A 20,775-nucleotide genomic window follows, 5' to 3' on the forward strand; every position below is an offset into this window, starting at 1 on the left:
GACCCGTCGGTCCAGTGTGTGTCGTTGGACCCTTCGGTCCGGTCTATATCGTTGGGCCCTCCGGCCCGGTCTATTCAACACATAGCATACATATAATACAGTGCACATAATCTCATACATACACATAGCATACAAGACCCTCCGGTCTACACATAAATACCACTCTAGGTAATGTATAGTGAGAAGACTCACCTCGGGTGAAGAACAACTCCTATAAACACTGTTGCTATGCACCTGCCTCTAACCCTGTGCCAAAACCACAATTATCTCAATTAGGAGTTAAGTCCAACCTCTCACTTATTGTGTCTAAAGATAGACCACCTACCAACCCATTAATGCCCTAAGCCCATTAGGCCCACCAAGGCCCAATAATAAATGGGCCCTCACACGACCCAAATCCCAACCTAAGAGGCAAGCCCAAACCAAGGGCCCAAAACACATATATCCACTTCTCTAGTCCAAGACTCCATTGCATGAAGTCCAAACTCCAGGCCCAAAACTCAAGGCCCAACATAACGCTTAGCCCAAAAACCCCCAGAAGGAGTTACGCGGGGTGTACCCCCTTGGTACGCTCAACGTACCCAAACGCGCATGGAACTGATCGGGGACCTCAACCCACTATGTTGCGCGTTTTGAGACTTACGCCCAGCGTAAGTCCCAGACTCATCCTTTCGATATTTTTGGTCTGAATAGCTTAAGACACGGGATCATATCACAGATCTAGACCCTCTACTGCCTCTTAAGCCATAAAGTCGGAACCTTTAAGCCTTTGTATAGCTATAAAGACCACCAACCTCTCCAAACTCTTAACCTCTTTCCTCATTAAGTCCTTAACTCAAGCTTGACTTAATATTAACGACCAAGACTGGATTTTTACGAACTTACAACTCATAATACACTGAAATAAGGCAGATTCTAGCTTATGGAGACCATTTGCTCATAAAGCCTCCAACTTGGGACCAAAAACCCTAAAAGTTGGTCCATCAAGCACAACACAAACATGATAAGGAAAGCTATGAGCTTTTTACCTCTAGAAGAAGCTCCACCCTCTGAAGAGCTCAGATCCAAACTTGAACTCCAACTTCTAGCCTCCACAAAGACCTCCTCTTCTTCTTCACCATCACATAAAGGCTCTTTATAGCTCAAAACACTCATACACCACTTTAGAACGATGATGGTGCTCTCTTAGGGTTTCTCTCTGTGAAATGGTGGCTGAGGATAAGGCCATATCATTCCTTATATAGTGCACACGTCTAATTTAGGGTTTTGCATCTGGGCCGACTACGCCCAGCATAATCTTTGGTACGCCCAGCGTACCTAGCAGCATCCACGTCCAAAACCATCCCACGAGTACGCGTAGCGTACTCCTCAGTACGCCCAACATACTCTCCTGCCACACTCCTCTTTTATGGACTAAACTTGACAACTTGGAGAAGAAGAAGGGTTAAATAGATACATCCAAATTCCCGGATGTTACACTCACAAGTAATGCTGAATCAAGAAGATTAAATCCCAACTCTCATCTCCAAACTCACTGCCTGTAATCCCCATATGACTGATTCCATTAGAATCCCAAATTACCAAAATACCCTTGGAAGTTAAACTTGGTCAACCCTTGGTCAAAGCCAAAGTCAACGGTCAAGGTCAACAGTCCTTGTTGACACAACTCGTCGAGTTCATCTACTGACTCGTTGAGTTCCTTTAAAACCCAAAAACCGAAAACTCAAGTCAACTCGCCGAGTTACCTGAGTAACTCGCCGAGTTCTTCAGTGTCTAGAGGACCGGGATAACCTTAATCAACTCGCCGAGTCATCTCACCCACTCGCCGAGTTCACCCATAATCCAGAAGGCGAGTAAACCCTATCCAACTCGTCGAGTTGGCTATGCAACTCATCGAGTTCGTTTAGCCTTTTTTCTCATTCAGACACTTTTAAGTGAAACCAAGGCTCCAAACTGTAGATCTAACTTCATAGGGTGTAGTTACCACGTAAAGTTGCCAAATTTACGTGCATGCAAGGCCTTAAGAGGCTAAAACACCCAAAACTAGTCTTAGGAAGAGGTTTAGGGCATGGAAAAAGGCCAAGACTAGATAAAGCCGATAACTTTATGACTATGGGGGCCTAGAGGAGTCCAGATATGAAGTTATACCTTCAAATCATGCTCAACTTCCAAAAATGGATCCAAAGTGGGCTAAAAAGGCCCTAAACTCTTGAATGGAGAGATCTAACAAGAAAATGATCAAGGTAACGACTTTTTACCTTCAAAATGTTGCTACAACTGTAGATGCCAGATCTATAAGCTCATTCTCGTTCCAAGCTCCTAAACCTTCAAGCTTCTCCAAGAAATACACCAAACACACACTCTTTGGCCTTGTACACACTCAAAATGAAAGGTTAGCTTGTTTAGGGTTTTCTTCTGGACGATAGGGTGGTGGTTGGAGAGAGGACTTAAGGTCCTTTAAATAGGGTGTAAACCCTAAAAATTAGGGTTTTCATGCACAACCTCAAGTCGTCGAGTTGGGTCCTCTAACTCGTCGAGTAGGCTTCATAATCTCCACAGCCGGATCAGTTTCTACATGGCGAGTTGGGGCAACCAACTCGTCAAGTAGGTCTAAAAATATGAATATAAAAGCTTCAAATTTATAACTGGGAGTTGGGATGTTACAGAGTGTGTGTGTGTGTGTGTGTATATATATATATATATATATATAATCGAGTTGGCGGGTTGACCATGGCGATCCCAAACATGTAACCCAACCGAACCCATTAAATAAACAGGTTGGCGAGTTAAAATAAACTCGTTTAACGAGTTGGGTCAAAAATTGTCACCTCTATATCTCATTGAATGAAAGTGTAGCTCATGAGGACCACACATAGCAAACTTATGGCCGTGGAAGAGGGAGGCAACGACATAAAGAATACCAGGAATAGAAAGAAAAAAAGGTCAAAGAAGGAAGATAAATATTTAGGAGAGAGATTAACTACTAAATCCTTGATATAATGATAATTAACAAATGTCTCATTGATTTAATAAATGAACTACAATTATGCTTAGCTTTGCAATGATTACGAGCTTAAAACGGGCCAAGAATCTTAGGGGGTGTTTGTTTAATCTTTTAAAACATCTTTTAACTTTTAGGAAAAGATAAAAAGGTAAAAGATGTTTGGTAATCTTGTAAAAGCTATTTTTTTATATAAGGAAAATGAACTTTTTGGAAAAGTCATAGAAACCTGACTTTTCACAACTTTTCCAAAGAGGACTTTTGCTCTTTCAAAAGCTTAGTCAAACACCCTCTTAAAGATATGGTTTGGCCTATGCCGAGTTATTTTAATTCATTTGTGGAATTAATGAAAAATTTATCAAATATCATTTATCTAAGAGAAAAATATAGGACACAAAAAGAAAAATAAATGTTTTATTGTATAAAAATAAAACTTAAAACGGTTTTATTATACAAAATACAAAATCAGAACAAATAATGGTTTTATTATATAAAATCATAATATAAAATGATTTTATTATACAAAATAATAAGATAATGATTTTTTTTAGCGTATTAGAAGATAATAATCAAGTCTTATTCTAAATTCGTAAATATTTAATAACCATTAAGAATTTATTGGTTACAAAATATTATTTTATACATGATTAAAAAATAAAATGAGTTTAGCATACACAATAATAATATAATTATTTTTTAAAAGATAATTAAATGAGTTAATTAATCTTAAAAATATTTAAGCATAGCATCTACGTATGAGGTTGCAAGTGATTTGTGTGTGCTTGGGATAGAGATATACATAAACAGGCCAAGGTCCTCTTTTCTCTTCATTTTGTGGTGGTCAAGAGGGTTTGTTCCATACAAGAAAACCTAGAATTTTTTCAACGAAGAACAAGATACAGCCTTCACAACTTCAGAGACGCCCAAATCTTCTCTCTACTTCTGTCTCTCTGTTCTTCTCTTTTTCTTTCTTTTCCTTTTTCACACACCTCTTATCTTCGTCATCTTATCTTTATCTTTTCGTAATCGGCGATGGATCCATATTATATGGTTTCTTCAATCATCGAGCTTCGCAAAGGTATGAATTCAGCACATACAGCTTGTGCTACAATCAGATCTTGCGAATTTACTGTACTTTATGAGATCTCTCTGGATTGGTGAATTAATAATGTGTGAAGTTGTGGTTTTAGCTGATTTTGTTTTTTTATGATTATTTCCTTTCCTGAGCTCCGTTAGCTTCGTGTGTTTTTATTACAGTAGGTTATGAACGGCAAATCATTGTAATTTTAGTTAATTGTAATTACGTTGTAATCTGGAGTTCTAGGAAGGAAATTTTGTTGGATCTGGTCTATCGATAATGTTGTAATTTATGAAAAATATCGTCTTGGCTCTTATCATTCGAGTTTTTTGAAGGTTTACTCATCTTAAGTCTATAGTAGATTGTTTCCGATGGAGCTTATCTTATTTTTGGTGAATCATATGGTATATGTGTATTGAATAGCATGTTGACTGCATTGGTTTGCTTTGTTGTTTGGATAACGGAAATTGTGAAATGCAATTTTTAGATTTTTTGTTTGGTTTATGGTCTAAGATATGCGTTTTGCAGGATTTGGGTAATAAAAGCTGCAATTTGCTGCTTCAGTTTCAGAGTGTTATATTATATGCCCTTAGTTTCCTTTCTGTTTATTGACCTTGAAGAATAATGAGCTTGTCCAATCAAGGGGCTTCCGCCATTGACAAAAAGCTTATCACAACAGGCAAAACAATTCGTTTAAATCCAGATGCAGCAGAATTTGTTCCATTTGCTCTAAGATCACCTTCTGCAAGTGTTGCTGCTCCTGATGCATCTTCAAGTTTTGGTAATTTTGGTGCTACAACACCAGGGAAAGCAGTACTAGACAGATCAGAGTCATCTGTATCAAATAATTCAGATGATGAGGCTCACCAATACTGGCGTCATCAGCTACCTGATGACATCACTCCAGACTTCCATGTTGCAGGAGAAGAAGATCCTCAAGGAATCAATACACTTCCCTTCTCAACCTTATCTCTAGCAGATGTCAATGAAACAAATGGAAATAGCTTTAACAAAAAGATGGGGTATCCCATTTCATCTTCCTCAGCTAGTTTTCAACCTGCTAAACCCTGGGACATTCATGGTGATCAGCTACACAACGGGCCTTCCTACAATGGTGATCCTGTCCATGGGTACCTAGATGATATGCTTAATGAACAACAGATGGAAGGAACAGAAGTAAACCCTCTTGAGTTTCTGGCTTCCCAGTTTGCAGGTTTTGCAGCTGAAAGTCTTGCAGATGTTTATTTTGCAAATGGAGGCGACTTGAATCTGACAATTGAGATGCTTACTCAGCTTGAGGTATATCCTATATCCTCCTACCTTTAATTTCTGATGTAAATATTTTTATTAATGGTTTTCACATTCTAATTGCAGCTTCAAGTAGATGGTGGTGGCTTAAATCAGAATCTAAACTCAAAGGCTCTATCTTCTCCAAATCTTAGTGCTATGGATTTTCCTGCACTTTCTCCTACAGATGATCAAAATGGTGTCCAACAGCATATTAATCCCTATCGTCCTTTAGAGAAAGAGAACTTGCTGATGTTCAAATCTTCATCAGGTGGTGCTCCACTTCCATCTGGTGGTGCTACAGATTTTGCTTCTGCTGTTAGAAAAATGGCTTCACAGGACTCAAGCATATGGAAATATAACAGAAACCCTTCGCAAGATTCCACCATTGGATCAAGTAGAAGCTCTCATGTCTTGGCCAGTGCTTATAATAATGGTGGACATGGTAGGGTCAGTTATGGAGATAGATTGGGTGGCCGGAGTTCAAACCGCTCAGCCCCTGTTTGGCTTGAAACTGGAGATGCTGTTGGTAATAACTAATAATAATTATTTCTCTTTTCTTTGATTAAACATAATAATAATAATTGTTAAAAAATAGTTTCTTTTAGTTGTATGAATGAATGCTTTTTAACTTTATTGACATGACATGACATGACAGCAAATATGTATTCTGAAATGCGTGGTGAAGCTCGTGATCATGCACGTCTTCGCAATGCATACTTTGAACAGGTATATATAATAATAATAATAATAATAATAATAATAATAATAATAATTTTTTCTTTTAAATAAAAAAAGTGTTAATATATTGAAATGAATTTAATGACATAATTTTAGGCTAGACAAGCTTACCTTGTTGGATACAAGGCTTTAGCAAAGGAACTAAGTGTGAAGGGTCAACTACACAACATGCAAATGAAGGCTGCTCATGGAAAAGCTCAAGAATCCATATATCGTCAAAGGTTAATTTCGTCATTTCTGATTTTCAATTCCTGACCCGGTTGTTCTGTAATTATTTTGTTCTTGGAGGGCAGGAATCCAGTGAGTCCAAGTATGCAAGGAAGAGGGGGAGGAGGAGGAGGAGGATCACAGGAAAGGCTGATAGACCTTCATGGGCTGCATGTCACAGAAGCGATTCATGTCCTGAAACGAGATCTCACAATGCTGAGAAACGTTGCCAGGTCAGCAGACGAGCATGTACAGGTGTACATATGTGTTGGGACGGGGCACCACACCCGTGGGACCCGCACGCCAGCTAGACTCCCGGTTGCAGTCCAGAGATACCTGCTTGAAGAAGAGGGGCTTGACTACTCTGAGCCCCAGCCTGGGCTCCTTCGGGTCCTGCTATATTGAAGACAAACACCAGCCATCAGGTATTATATACTACTTCTTTTTGACACAATAAAAAAAAAAAGATTTAAAAAAGAAAAAAAGGCTTTAACCCCATGAAAATTGGAAGTATTTGTTTGTATATGGGAAGAAAGAGATTAGTTGGTAGCCTGAAAAAAGAAAAAAAAAAAAGAAGAAGATGAAAAAAGTGTATCTGTGTATGATTTAAGGTGTAACCATGTGTTTTGGTTTTGGGTAGGAGGGAGGATTCGTTGCTTATTTTTTGTTAACTCAACTCAACTGTACTGTAATTTTTGTTACACAGTTTGCACTTTGCAGATGTAATGAATGTATGATGATTGATAGAATTGTTTTATATCATAGATTTCTCCAAAAATCAGTCATTTGTTCTTGGGAATCATGTTGAAAGTGGTTATCTTATTAATCATATTTGAAAACAGAAGGTGGTGGTGTAAAGGGGCCCACTCAGTCAAACGATGAGGGTTAAAGTCTTGTCTCCAGAAGTAGTTTATGGAGTGTGTTGTGTAAAAGATTTGAAAATATAATGCTCGATTTTTGATGTTATAAGTATCTAAATCATGAAAAGGTCATTTAATCACTTTAGAATAACCTACAGGAATAATGCCATTAAGGCTCTACGAATCTTGGCAATTCTTTTAGAAGGTCCATAATGTTTTTTTCTTTTGTTTTGTCAAAGGGATTAAAGTCAATTTTTCTTTAAAAAAAATCATTTTAAGAAAAAAAGGTTACTGTTACCTTTGCCTTGTCATTAGTGAGATAGCCACATGGATGAACATGTATGAAGGTTTCTCCTTTTGTATTTCTTTTGTATGTTATTTATTTTGAAATTGAGATGGCCCACCTCACATCGCGACGTACCCTCCAACCCGCTCTCGTCTTCATCCTCAAATCATATATAAAAGTACTGGCCTCGTATTTTAATTGAACATAGCAAACATGAGGATGTTCAAATCGGGTTTAGGTCTCACTAAAGTTCCATCATACTATTTAGCGTTTTCATGGATGAGAAACAATACCAACAATTGAGTTGAAACATAAGGAAATTAAGAGAAACTCTCTACCCCTCACTATAGTTTGTAAACTTGTTTGGTTGCGTAAAGACAACCGAATAAATAGTTGACATCAATCTCATGATCCTTTCTCCCAACCTTTTTATTAGTTAAAAACATCAACCGAAAAGACAACCATAAATAAAAATAAAACATGATAAAAATTAATTCTTCTTTCTCCCTTCTACCTAGCTCTCTATCATCAGTGTGGGTCACATATATATGCTATCTTCTTGTATTGAATCTTGAAAATTTAGAATTAAAGGTTACGGTGTAAGAATATATTCATGAGTGTTTTTTTAGAACATACAAGTCATCTTGTAACCTAGTGATGTGAGACAAAATGATTATTGGATCAACGATCCGAGCAATTTAGCTTAAACATTACGAAATTAAGAGAAACTTATTTTGGATTAGCCTTGTACGCGAAGAATGAATAAACGTTGATGGGAAATGAGAACACGTTTCTTAAGGAAATCCAAGACCAGAGCGATACTTCATGTTCCTCCACATACGATTCATCTCCAAACCTATTCATCTAAGCTTGTTCATCCATATTTTTTTTAAGTGATGTTACAATCTTCTATAATAGTTTAAGGGTTAAAATAACAGGTAAAACGAAGTTTATGTCCCTAGACTATAAAAAAGTATTATGGATCTTTTAAAACAAAATGACAGATTTGTAAAGCCTCTATGACATTAGCATTAACCTATATCTATATGATATTATTTGTTGGTGGTAATTACTTCATTAATTTGAATTTATTAATGTTGAACTTATATTTTAAGTATTTAGCCCGCAAGTTACTAAAAAATTGGGTTTCAAAAAAAAACTTATGGTTGAATTTCTTGATTTATACAGGTAGGTAAAAGACTGCAGACTGCACAGAGTCGACAGAAGAGTTACACAGATTGACATCAATCAAATCTTGAGTTTCAAGTGGGGTACCTTATGTTTCTGAAGGTGTCGCCTTGAAAGGGTGTCATCCGGTTTCAGAAATGGGGCGAGTTAGGCCCCATGTATATCAGACATTTCAGGGTCGTTGCTTGGGTGGGGAAGGTTGCCTACCGTTTGGAAGCCTTGAAATTTAGGCCTATTTAATGACACAAACTTCTAATGTTTCGTCATTCCCTTAGCCTCCACTTCCAGACAACATCCATTGCAAACTATAGCCTCCCCTCTTGTATTCTTGAGCCTTGTGTTCTTGTTTGTGTATCTCAAAGGAGAAAAGAGAGCCTTATAGTGCAAAGAAGTTTGATTTAAGAAAGATCCAATCATTTCTGCATCTCCTGGACCTTTGTAAGTTTTAAAGATTGGAGCTTTTTGTGCTTATGTAGTTACATGTTTAGATCTAGAAATTTATGCATTATTATGGACCATTTTATGATATTTATGGGGAGTTCTAAAAATTTTAGGTCAAAATCTTGAGTCTTGGGGTCTTCTGGACCCATGGGAGTGTAAGACTCTAGTTTTTATCTTTCCTTTTGAGCCATGCAAGGCCTTGAGTGTGGTGGCTATAAGGGGGATTGCAATGCGAGTCGTGGTGGCTAGTTGCGACTATTTTTTCACTTAGTGATTGCGATGTGACCTGGGTAATAGTTGTGGTGCGTGGCCGTTGACTTTAACCATTTAGCCATTAACCGTTGACTTTTTGACCAGTTTGAATTTTTGTCAAACTTGGTGAGCTTAAGTTGTAGGGTGAGGTTTGACCTCAGTTTGTTATCTAGGTGGTTGGTGAGATTGATTCTTACATGTTTGAGCGTGTACCTGTGTTTCATCCATTTTCAGTTCAGACGAATTATTTCACTATACTATGTGTTATCATTGACAAGTAAACAAATTATCTAGGCGGGTCACTTGACCCACCTATTTTTTTATTTATTATAAGTAATATATAAAATATATTTGTGATCTATCTAAAATTTTACTAGTAACTTATCTTAATTTTTTTGATAAAGAAATTAACATAAATCAAGACTTTTAAATCCAATTTTTATTTTTTAATAGCCTAAATACTTAATTACCCATTAAAAAATAACACAATACAACTTTGTGTCACATATTGAAAAAAAAGAGTGATTAATATTATAAAGTAATCGTTTAGTTTCATATATAGAAAAATAGTTTTAGATATTATTAGTGATGATATAGTTGTGAAATATTTCAAGACTACAACACTTTATTATTATTATTTTTTTGTTTATATGATCTAACCTGCTACTAGTATTTTATTATTATTACTATTACTATTATTATTATTATTATTATATTTTTATATATTGGTTTCATTTAAATTGTAAACCACATATGTTTCCATTTAAATTATATTTTTATATATCGTGTTATAGTATATATCTTTTGTGTGTTAGGGTGTAGATGTATTGTAGTATGCTGATTAGGCAAGTAGGCTAGTATAGTCTTCCGTCTATTAATTATGTGATTGGTTTGACTGTTTGATTGTATGATATATCGACATACTATGTTGAGGGGTTGATAGTGGATCAACGCTCGAGCTGAGAGCCTCGATACTCAGGGTTGATGGGACAGTGGACTTGAGAGCCTATATATACAAGGTTGATGGTAGATCGACATTGGAGTCAAGATCCATTGACTGGGTGGATCGTTACTGGAGTTGAAAGCGTTTGCTTGTATGGTGGATCGACACTAGAGCTGAGAGCCTTGTGTGTATGCATTGTATGTGTATTATGGTATGTGGTATTTCGAAAAACTCACTAAGCGTTCCGCTTATATTTGTTGATTTAATGTTTTTCAGATAGTTCCTCTGATCGAGGGAAACCTCTAGCTTGACTGTACGATACGTGCATCGCTACTGATTTATTATAGACTTCCATTGTTTTGACGATTTGATACGTTTTGCTATTATGACATGATGATGTTTTGAAACAATTTATTACTTAATCTTTTTTATAAAAGCAATTGGAGTGGTTTACTTATATTTTTAAAGGGAAATTTTGGCTTGAATTTTTGAGACTTACATTAATTCTAGTATGGATGTATTAATAAAAATCAAGTTATAATTGGTATTGTACCAAAAAAATTGGGATCAAGTTTGAAAACTAGTTCATTTTAGTAATATCTTCAAATCTTGATTATATCTTACCATCATAATTTGCAAAACGCGAAACTATCTTAAGTAGACCCGATCTTGACATCATTGATTTTAATTTTTTTGAAAAACCAAGGAATAGAACATTTAGTTGTTTTATTTTTCTCTTGTTTATTTTGTCATCTCATTTCAACAAAACAATTCAAAACCCGAACATATTCATAGAAAAATATTTTCTCAATTTGTAGTTCCATCACTTTTAGTCTATATGGATCATATTCTTTTTAAAGTAAACCAATATATTTAAAAATAGGATTATGACTTATTAAGGTATTTAACTTTTCGGTATGTTTACATCTGGGTAACTATCTTTTTTTTGTACACATGTAGGTAACAAACTTGTTGGAAGTGTTCACATATGACCATTATGACCTGCTATAGCAGGTTAAATCCTAAATGTGAACGCTTTCAACAAGTTCGTTACCTAGATGTGTACAAAAAAGTAGTTACCCAAATATGAACAAAACGAAAAGTAAAAATTAAATTACATGAATGGTCCCTGTGGTTTGAGGGAATTTATGTTTTTGGTCCCTAACTTATTTTTTTTAACTTGGATGGTCCCAACTGTTTATTCTTGTTGCATGTTTGGTCTCTGTCTTACCTAGAAAGACTATTGCATCCTTATTAATTTATTTTTTAATTAATTTTCTTATTTATGTATTTATTTGTTACATATTTAAAAAAATTAATAGACCACACATATTTGTATCTCATCGGATGATCCCTACTGTTTATTTTTTAATTAATTTATTTTTTTAACTCGGATGGTACGTACTGTTTAATTTTGTTACGAACTTGGTCTCTGTCTTACCTAAAAAGACTATTGTGCCCTTATTCATTTTTTTTAATTATTTTTCTTGTTTATGTACTTATGCTTTATATATTTAAGAAAAATTAGTAGACCCCACATATCTGTATCTCCTCACGATCTTGTCTTTCATCCTTCTCAACTTCTATTTATTTTTCATCTTTAGTGATATCAACGTCTTCATCATCACTTCTTTTTTCGGTCCTTCAACTCCGTCGAATCAACACCACAACCCACTACTGATGATGAAGAGACAATAGGTTATGGTGTTGATTCGCCAGAGTTGAAGTACCAAAAATAGATGGATGGTGAAGACGTCGATGTTACTAAAGATGGAAAAGAAATAGAAGATGGTGAGGATGAGAGATGAGATGGTGACCGATAAGACCCAAATTAAATTTCTCAAATATGGTTTCAGGTTTACGGTGAGGAGATACATATATGTGGGGTATATTAATTTTTTTTTATAAAAAATAAATACATAAATAAGAAAATTAATTAAAAAAATTAATAAGGGAAAAATAGTATTTTTAGGTAAGACAGAGACCAAACGCATAACAAAAATAAACAGTAGGGATCATCCGAGTTAAAAAATAAATAAATTAAAAATAAACAGTAGGGATCATCCGAGGAGATACAAATGTAAAAAATAAATACATAAATAAGAAAATTAATTAAAAAATAAATTAATAAGGGCATAATAGTCTTTTTAGGTAAGACAAAGACCAAACACGCAACAAAAATAAACAGTAAGGACCATCTAAGTTAAAAAAAATAAGTTAGGGACCAAAAACACAAATTTCCCCAAACCATAGGGACCATTCGTGTAATTTAATTTTTACTTTTCGTTTTGTTCATATTTGGGTAACTATTTTTTTTACACATCTAGGTAATCAACTTGTTGAAAGCGTTCACATCTAGGATTTAACCTGCTATAGCAGGTCATAATGGTAATATGTGAACACTTCCAACAAATTTGTTATATATATATATATATATATATATATATATATATATATATATATATATATATATATATATATATATATATATAAAAAGTTATCAACATACCGAAAAAATTAATTAACTTAGCAAGTCATATTCCCTTTAAAATTAAATTCATATAAGTACGACATTTTATTCATGTTGAGAGGGAAGCCCTCCATCCTTATACACATTATTATACACAGCGACACTAACACAGACGCCTCCATTGTGCTGCTTCTCTCGATCGTTGGCTCCTCAAGCGACGACGACTCCCCTGCTCGCCGCCGTTAACCAGCGCCTCCCCTGTGAAGCCACCGGCCGGAGACCGTCGCCCCCACAGCTACACCGGAGACTTCGACCTCACGGCTACAGGTTCGTTTTTTTTTTTTTTTTTTTCTTTTTTCCTGCTGTCAGTCTTCCTTCTTCTCCCGACTTTCTGTTATTCCCTTCTTATCCGTTGCATTGAAGCTATAGTTCTGAATTTATGTTAATTGATGCATAACTCATAAAAGAGCTGTAAAATAAAAACATTTGTAATGAAAGTAATTTATCTTTGAATGTGAAATTGGATTTGATTTTGAATGAAATACCGAGATGTTAAACCTGTAACATCTCCAGCTTGGTCTGTTTGATCGAAAAAGTCCAATTGTGTATGTGTTTGTGCTTCAATTAGCAATTGAACCTAGATGTTAAACCTGTAACAGTAGCACCCAAATTATCTGTTCAATTCTGTTATTGTCAAGCCTGGGCATGCCTCCTGTTGTTTTGAATGATGTTCTTATGATGCTTATATGATACCTTGAATGTAATTTAGGTTATGGACACCAACAATGTTAATTTCCACTCACCCATATTATCAACAATGCTTATAATTAGAATTGATTGTATTACTTAAATATGCAGTAATTAAAGTTTTTTTTTTGTATATTAACCCCCTGATTTCCCTGTTACTTTTCAGACTTCTTCTTTGTCTCCAGAACCACCACTACACCACAATTGCCTCCACAATCACCACCTTCTTTAGTGGGTGAATGATTGTGGGATGATGAACACCTCAGAGGAATGGAAATCCTTGTGGTCAATCTCTTCTGTACACTCACCACCCCTTCTCCTCTCACCTGCCACCACAACCGATGGTGTCAAAAAAATTGGGCCTTTGATCTTTAACCCCTCTCCCAAATCACAAACCCACAATCATCTCTTCACTTCACCTTCTGTTCCTCACATCCCTCCACCTGTCTCTAACCTCTCCCTCTCTAGATTCCTCCATAAATCATCATCTATCCTTCCTTCCACAACCACTTCTATCGCCTCACAACTCCCCTCATCATATTCAAACCCTGAAACACTTCTTGCATTCAACTCCCTTCAATTGCTGCGATGCCCTGGTTCGAATTCGACTCTTGCATTCTTTCCCACTGGTTCCAATTCGGATAAAATTGGATATGTTATGTTATCTGTTAAGAATTCTCAATTGAAAGTCAGAGGAGATCATGGTGGGACCGAAGCTTTTACCACAAAAAGTGCATTGAATCATCGGATTGTCAAGATTTCAGTTAGCCCTCTTGTTGATTGTGATTGTAATCCAGGTAATTATTTTGTTTTATCAATTGGACACTAGATTATATAAACCTTTCACCTATTAGGTTTTGACTTTTGAGTTGTGAGAAATTGCTGATCTCACTTGGCTATTTGTTTCAGGTGATTCTACTACCATTGGGTATTTGTTGGTTTCAACAATGTATTCAGTTCATTACTACGATATCAGAATCACAATGGAGAATTCTGGTAAAGTAACACCATTGTTGAAATTAGTTGCTGATAACTTGTTCAAAAGATCTGTAGTTGTGCATGCTTGTTGGAGTCCACATTTACCTGAAGAAAGTCTTGTATTGCTAGATAATGGGGATTTGTTCTTATTTGATCTGGATTCTTTCTCCAGACCCTCATTACCATCTCCAAGGTTAAAGGGTGAAAAAGTCAAAGTTTCTTGGGATGAGTCTATTGTTTCTGAGAAAGGTGGATGGTTGAGCTGTGATTTCAGTTGGCATCCAAGAGTTCTGATTGTTGCTCACTCTACTGTAGTTTTTCTTGTTGATTCACGCCCCGAAAAGTGCACTATCATTCCTTTGTTGAAACTTGGCATTGAGCATGCAACAAATGATATATTTCTTGCATTTTCCATTTCTGCCCCTGATCGTTTCTATTTCACTTTGGCATCCACTAACACAGTTTTCCTTTGTGATATAAGAAAACCAATGATTCCACTTCTTCGTTGGACACATTATCTTGCTAACCCTAGCTACATTATTGTTTCAAGTTTATCCAACTTTAGGTCACAATCTGAGGATACTACATACAATTGGGCTTCTGAATCAGGTTACGCCATTTTATTAGGGTCTTTTTGGAACTGTGAATTTAGTCTTTTTTGCTATGGCCCAGATGTTAGAACACCTTCTTCTTCTTCTTCTTCTTCTGGTAATTGTCTTTATGCATGGGGTCTCCCTTCTGATCTTTCACTACTCCCTAATGAATGTCGTTGTGGTAGTTGCATTGTGAAAGAGGAATTCTCTAAGGATAGGCTTCCTAGTTGGATCAATTGGCAACAAAAGAAAGAATTTGTTTTAGGGTTTGGGATTCTTGATAGTGAAATCTCTTCTCAGTTGTTTGAACCTGATGGGTTTGGTGGGTTTACACTAATTACATTAACGTCCTTAGGGAATCTTGAATCACATCGATATTGTGCTTCATGGGATTATTCTACACAAGCTTCAGAAAATGGGCATGGAAAACACTCTCAGGATTTAGAAGATTCTTTTCTGTATGAAACAGGTGAAGAGGATTACAAGTTTAAAAAGCAATTTCAGTATTTGAAACTTGATTGGCTTGATGGATACTTGAAATCTGATCTTTCCAGAATCTTGAGTAGAGAACTAGTTAAGAACCTGAATAAAGAAACCCAAAAAAACGTCTCTTTTGGTGATGATTTTCATGAAGTTATATGCCAAAAGATTAAGACTTTTCGTTGTGGTGGATCTTTGAATATTCATGATGTGTTTCGTGATGTTAGCTTGCCAACTAGCATACATGAGATTGCTTTAAGAAGGATGTGGGCCAATCTACCCAAGAAATATTTACGATTTGGGTTCTCTACTTATTCAAATCTTCCAGATTTACCCATGAAACTAAAACATTTACCTTTAGAGTTTTTGGAAGTTCAATGTCATCAATCTCATCTACCTCCTTTTTTCTTTCGATCACCTTCATTTCGAAGTAGTAAATGGTCAGACAAGAAAAAGCCAAGTAGTTCTTTAGTGGGACCCGTTGTTCCAATCCCATTTTTGCTAAGTTTTCATAAAACCCACATGTTAAAAGCTGATAACATGTCTGCTGATTCTGAAATCGATCGAGAGTGTGATGAAGTAATGAAGGTGGCTAATGAAGTCATTGCATCAGAGTCAGAATCTGAAGCTTATAATGTCACTGCTGTTTCACTTGCTGATGATAATGAAGATGTGTTATATGGTTCTCAGAATCAAGAAATGTTTGGGTCTTATAAGTTGAAAATGGAGGATTCTGATTTTGAAGATGAGAAGCATACAAAAGTTGTTTTTAGGATTGGTCAAAAGGATGCGAAAGAGATTTTTGACTCGAATTGCCCTTTGAAATTTAAATTTAATGAAGAAGTTACGAGTTTTGGGCCAAAAGAAATGAAGTCGTACAAGTTACTTAAGAGGCAATATTCCAATTTCAAAAAAAGTTTTAGTTGTTATCAAGACTACATGGCTAAATCTAATATCCACAAGTAAGTCTTCAATTTAAATGTGGTTTCCAATTATCAGAAACAATAGTAGCATTGGAAGAACTTGAAGGTGATAAGTTAATAAATATATAAGTTGTTATATTATTTATACATGTACATACAAATTTTCTAACTATTATTATATTATATTTCAGATGAAAAACAAGGAGAGGAGAGCCTAAGGCATTTGATTAAAGGGTTGCATGCATATGATGACTATGATGAGTGAAACTTTTATGAACGTGCAAAGTGCAAACAAATTTTTTGATCTTGTTGCCACTTGTCACCTGTCTAAAAAGTTAAGATGAAATATACATGATAGAAATAGGTGACAACAATCATTTACGAGTAAATAATATGACAAAGGATTGCACGATCATTATAACAGGAAAATTGTTTCATATAAACTTTTTGAAGTTAATATCTATATGAATTGTGATCGGAATGTATTGGCTAGTGGCTATATTTTTGTAATCATTTCACATCAGTTTGATATATGAGAATTAAGCTATCATCTATCTAATCTTCTACACTCAACAATGATTCGTTTATCCTTTGTTTTCTAATCATTGCACTTCGGTTTCACCCCCACCTCAAACCTATCGACTACTCGTTAATCATTGAATGTAAGAGCACCCATACTATATGGAGTGGGCCCCTGCTCTTTTGCAAGGTTTTCAGAAGCTCATACTATATGGAGTGTGTGGTCGCGTAATCTGAATTGGCGCCACAAGTCATGCGTGACTTTCTCTCAAACACCACCCCTAATGTGTGTACGTGTGACTATCCATAGTCAGCTTCACGATTGCTCACAATCTCTCTCATTCTTTCCTCTCTCTATCTTACTCTTCTTCTTCACTCTATCTTCCTCTTCCACCGATGAATATACCATATTCTAAAGGCTGATAAGATGTTAATGGAGGTGAGGTGGGCTGATGTGGTCATCTCCTATGGATAAGAATCACAAAACCATTCTGCATAGCTTAAGATATAGATATATATATATATATATATATATATATATATATATATATATATATATATATATATATATAATAGGTTAATAATTAATTATTAAGAAATACGAGTCACTATTCTTTTGCAATGCTTTCAAAAGTTAAAAGAGGTAAGTGGATGTGCTAATTAAAGTTGGTACAAGTGGCATTGCAAGGAATTTGAAAGAAGCGCCAAGAGGTCTAATCCACGAACTTGGTAATTTTTTAAAAAAAAAATTATCTTTTTTTTTTTTAAAATTTTTAATTTTTAAAATCTAAACGGCAATGATAGTGTAAAGATGGAGTACATCCTTAGGGTTTTATCTAATTTTTATAGAACCGGATAATGATTTAAAGGGTAACGAGCTTTGTTTCGTGTATATATTTAACCATTTAAGTTTTTTTTCCTCGTAGATTTAGCAATCAATATGAATTTTCTTGCAAACGTTATGAAGTTTCCGTCGAAGACTAATATTTGAGGTCGAGAAGAATACACAACATGGTAAATTAGGGCTCATGAACACCGAGAGACACACGCACACAAATGAACACATAGAAATCTATTTTTTTAAGGGATTTGTTCTTGAAATCAATTTCAAAATCTATGATTATGATATACAATACATTATGATTTCTTCCAACATTGTTATTATGTGTTTTCTTATCCTTTAAAATTGTTGCATTAAAGGATTACGATATCCCATTTTCTATGGCATCAAAAACACCAATCATCTTTTAAAAAAGTCATACACCATGTTTTTGGATATTTTCCTCAAGTGATAATAAGCATATTTGTTAATTAACCTAATTTCCTTCAAATATTTGGCTAATTTTGTCCTTTGTAGCAATCCAAAATAGCTTCATATACTCAACACATGTGAATTTTTTTTCTTAAAGTTGACATAGATGTGCGCAACATATTACATAATCTTGCATTTTGGTACTCTTTTCTTAACTGCCTCAATCAGACCCCACAAGATAAAGATTAAAACATTTTAATGTCATCAAGATACATATTAAAATATTTAATGAAATAGTATTTAAAAATCAGTTAGCGGTAGTTAAATAACACACCTTGTTCCTGTTTAGAAGTTATTGTTAGTCCTTTACTATGTCCCATTTCAATGTCATCAAGTAATAGATCTACGAACCATTTTCAAGTTTTCTTATTTTCAATAGCAACTACAACCCATGCTATAGGGTATATTTGGTTGTTGGAGTTCCTGACAACAGCTAAGTAGCCAACGTCTACAAATACCCTTCATAAAACATCTATCTATACCAATCACCCTTCTTCACCCTTCAACCCAACCATCATTGACACCCTTCAAGTAAACATATATATTTGAAAAATACATCATTGAATCAAACATACTATCCACATCTATTTTGACTGTTGGACTTAGATTAGACTTCAATAGCTCTTTATCACAACTCCTTAACTTTTCATAGTATGCCACCAAGTAACCTCTATCTCATATAGTGCAATTTTTGTTGGCATTTCTACGCTGACCAACACTAACATTGAGATTAAATTTTTTAAGGACTTATGATTTCCTTTTCCCTTAACTAAGCATAATCATTTTCCAATATGCTAGCATATGTGATAACTAACCCTAAATTAAGGGCCCTACGACATTTGTGTTGTAACATCCTGTTTCGAGAAGTTTCTTATTTCGGGATTGTAGACAATAAATGGATCAAGTAAAGACGTGGGCTTCAAGGGAATAAGGTTTAGACCTTATTAGATGATGATAATGTTGGATAAGTGATTAAAGCCTTCGATTTATGTTTGGAAGGAAAAAAGGTAAAATGGAAAAAGTAAAATTTTAGGCTTCTTGCATGGATTATGGTTTTAGTTCGACAAATATTAAGTCAAAAGTAATTAGATATGGTTGTGGGGCTCATTAATACATTTCCGTGCATATAAAGATCACCGAAAACAAAGTTGAAATGAAGAAGTTATGACTGTTTGAAGTTAGAGTGAAGTTTGGTGAAAACCTGTCCTCACGAGGTGATAAGTAATTCTTACGATGAGAGAGTCCTCACGAGGTGAGAATATATTCTCACGACATAAGAACTGTTCAGCTCAAATCCTACATAATTTTTAGGGTTTTCAATGTATTTAAAGGTAATGATTCATGTTTTAGGGTATTTTCTTATCCTCCATCATATCTAGAACCCCTTGGGAGAACTCTAGACTCCATTCTCAAGATTTGAGTCTCCCCTCTCATCTCTCATCCATTTTTGGTGGTTTTGAAGCAATGTTTTCATGAAAGATTGATCCTTGAAGCTTGACAATTGAAGATCTCAACTTTCATCTACCTTCTAGACCTTTGTAAGTTATAAAGTTCTAAACTTTATTACATATTCATCTTGGATCTAAGTGTATTTGGTGTTTTTGTCCATTTTAATAAGTTTTGAGTGAGAGTGGGGAATAAAGTTTGCAACTTTATTACTATCCAAGGTCCTAAGAACATTGTATGTTTCAGATCTGGACTCCAACACCTTTTGGTCAGTTTAGAATGCTTCTTGGACCTCATGGACTAGGAAAGTTTTGACCTTTTGCATTCCCTTTCGGACATGCAGGTTATCTTGGTCATTTATATCATTTTGGTGTATTAAAGTTTAGATCTTGAAAGATTGAGACATTATTATGTATAAAGTTGGAAACTTTATCTATCTAAACATCATGTTGATTCAGATATGAAGGTTGGACACATGGACTTAATGAATCAAGTTGAGAAAGATGCATTATTGGTCCATTTGAGACTTAAAAACTAGATATGTGTTGTTTGGACCATCATAATGGATAAAGTTGGAAACTTTATCGATTATGAAGCTATTTATGAACTAGATATGAAGTTATGGGCCTTGATCTGAAGAGATTAAGCACTTAATGAAGATTTTGGCCTTTTGACCAAAAGTCACAACGTTACATAGGATGTGTCACAACGTGACGGTGCCCAAAATTACAATTGTTTGTCGTTTCATTCTCACGAGGTGACCAAGGAATGGTCACGACGTGACGTTGACTTTGACTAAGTTGAGGGTTGACTTTTTGACAAGTTTGACTTTTGGTCAAACTTAGGTAGAATTGAGTATTTGATTAAGGATTGGTCTCAGTTTGGTTTTGGGAAGTTTGGATTAACTGTTTTGATAATGAGGTAGCTGATAGGCTTCTGTCGAGTGTTTAGGTGAGTTTTCCTGACTGTACTTGTGAGTCGAAGTCACCAATGTTGACCTACTAGATTATGTATCCTGGTATA

General features: G+C 35.2%; 2 protein-coding genes across 3 annotated transcripts; both read left to right on the forward strand.

The window, feature by feature from the left end:
* Positions 1-3,835: 3,835 nt before the first annotated feature.
* LOC145065493 (polyadenylate-binding protein-interacting protein 7-like) lies at positions 3,836-7,063 on the forward strand. Its single transcript, XM_079012490.1, has 6 exons — positions 3,836-4,079; positions 4,608-5,378; positions 5,454-5,895; positions 6,025-6,095; positions 6,204-6,328; positions 6,401-7,063. Exons 2-6 carry the CDS (start codon positions 4,704-4,706, stop codon positions 6,717-6,719), a joined length of 1,632 nt encoding a protein of 543 aa, XP_078868616.1. The 5' UTR covers positions 3,836-4,079; positions 4,608-4,703; the 3' UTR covers positions 6,720-7,063.
* Positions 7,064-12,872: 5,809 nt separating this feature from the next.
* LOC145068333 (TATA box-binding protein associated factor RNA polymerase I subunit C) lies at positions 12,873-16,967 on the forward strand. Of its 2 annotated transcripts, none has more exons than XR_013688959.1 (4): positions 12,873-13,081; positions 13,668-14,298; positions 14,411-16,581; positions 16,667-16,967. XR_013688959.1 is itself a non-coding variant. In XM_079015287.1 (4 exons), exons 2-4 carry the CDS (start codon positions 13,752-13,754, stop codon positions 16,668-16,670), a joined length of 2,655 nt encoding a protein of 884 aa, XP_078871413.1. In that variant the 5' UTR covers positions 12,873-13,081; positions 13,668-13,751; the 3' UTR covers positions 16,671-16,967. The 2 variants fall into 2 exon arrangements, 1 of the variants encoding a protein (XP_078871413.1); XM_079015287.1 differs by having other exon boundaries at positions 14,411-16,514.
* Positions 16,968-20,775: the final 3,808 nt, after the last annotated feature.

This window comes from Lactuca serriola, chromosome 8, assembly GCF_051521515.1.
Source record: "Lactuca serriola cultivar US96UC23 chromosome 8, Lser_US96UC23_V15, whole genome shotgun sequence".
Taxonomy (NCBI): Eukaryota; Viridiplantae; Streptophyta; class Magnoliopsida; order Asterales; family Asteraceae; genus Lactuca; species Lactuca serriola.

Bases quoted from the DNA above. Each gene is read 5' to 3' on its own strand.
- LOC145065493 (XM_079012490.1), top strand. From the start codon at position 4,704: ATGAGCTTGTCCAATCAAGGGGCTTCCGCCATTGACAAAAAGCTTATC. The intron at 6,096-6,203 runs GTATATATAATA...ACATAATTTTAG, and splicing joins GCAATGCATACTTTGAACAG to GCTAGACAAGCTTACCTTGT. The intron at 6,329-6,400 runs GTTAATTTCGTC...CTTGGAGGGCAG, and splicing joins GAATCCATATATCGTCAAAG to GAATCCAGTGAGTCCAAGTA.
- LOC145068333 (XM_079015287.1), top strand. From the start codon at position 13,752: ATGATGAACACCTCAGAGGAATGGAAATCCTTGTGGTCAATCTCTTCT. The intron at 14,299-14,410 runs GTAATTATTTTG...TATTTGTTTCAG, and splicing joins TGATTGTGATTGTAATCCAG to GTGATTCTACTACCATTGGG.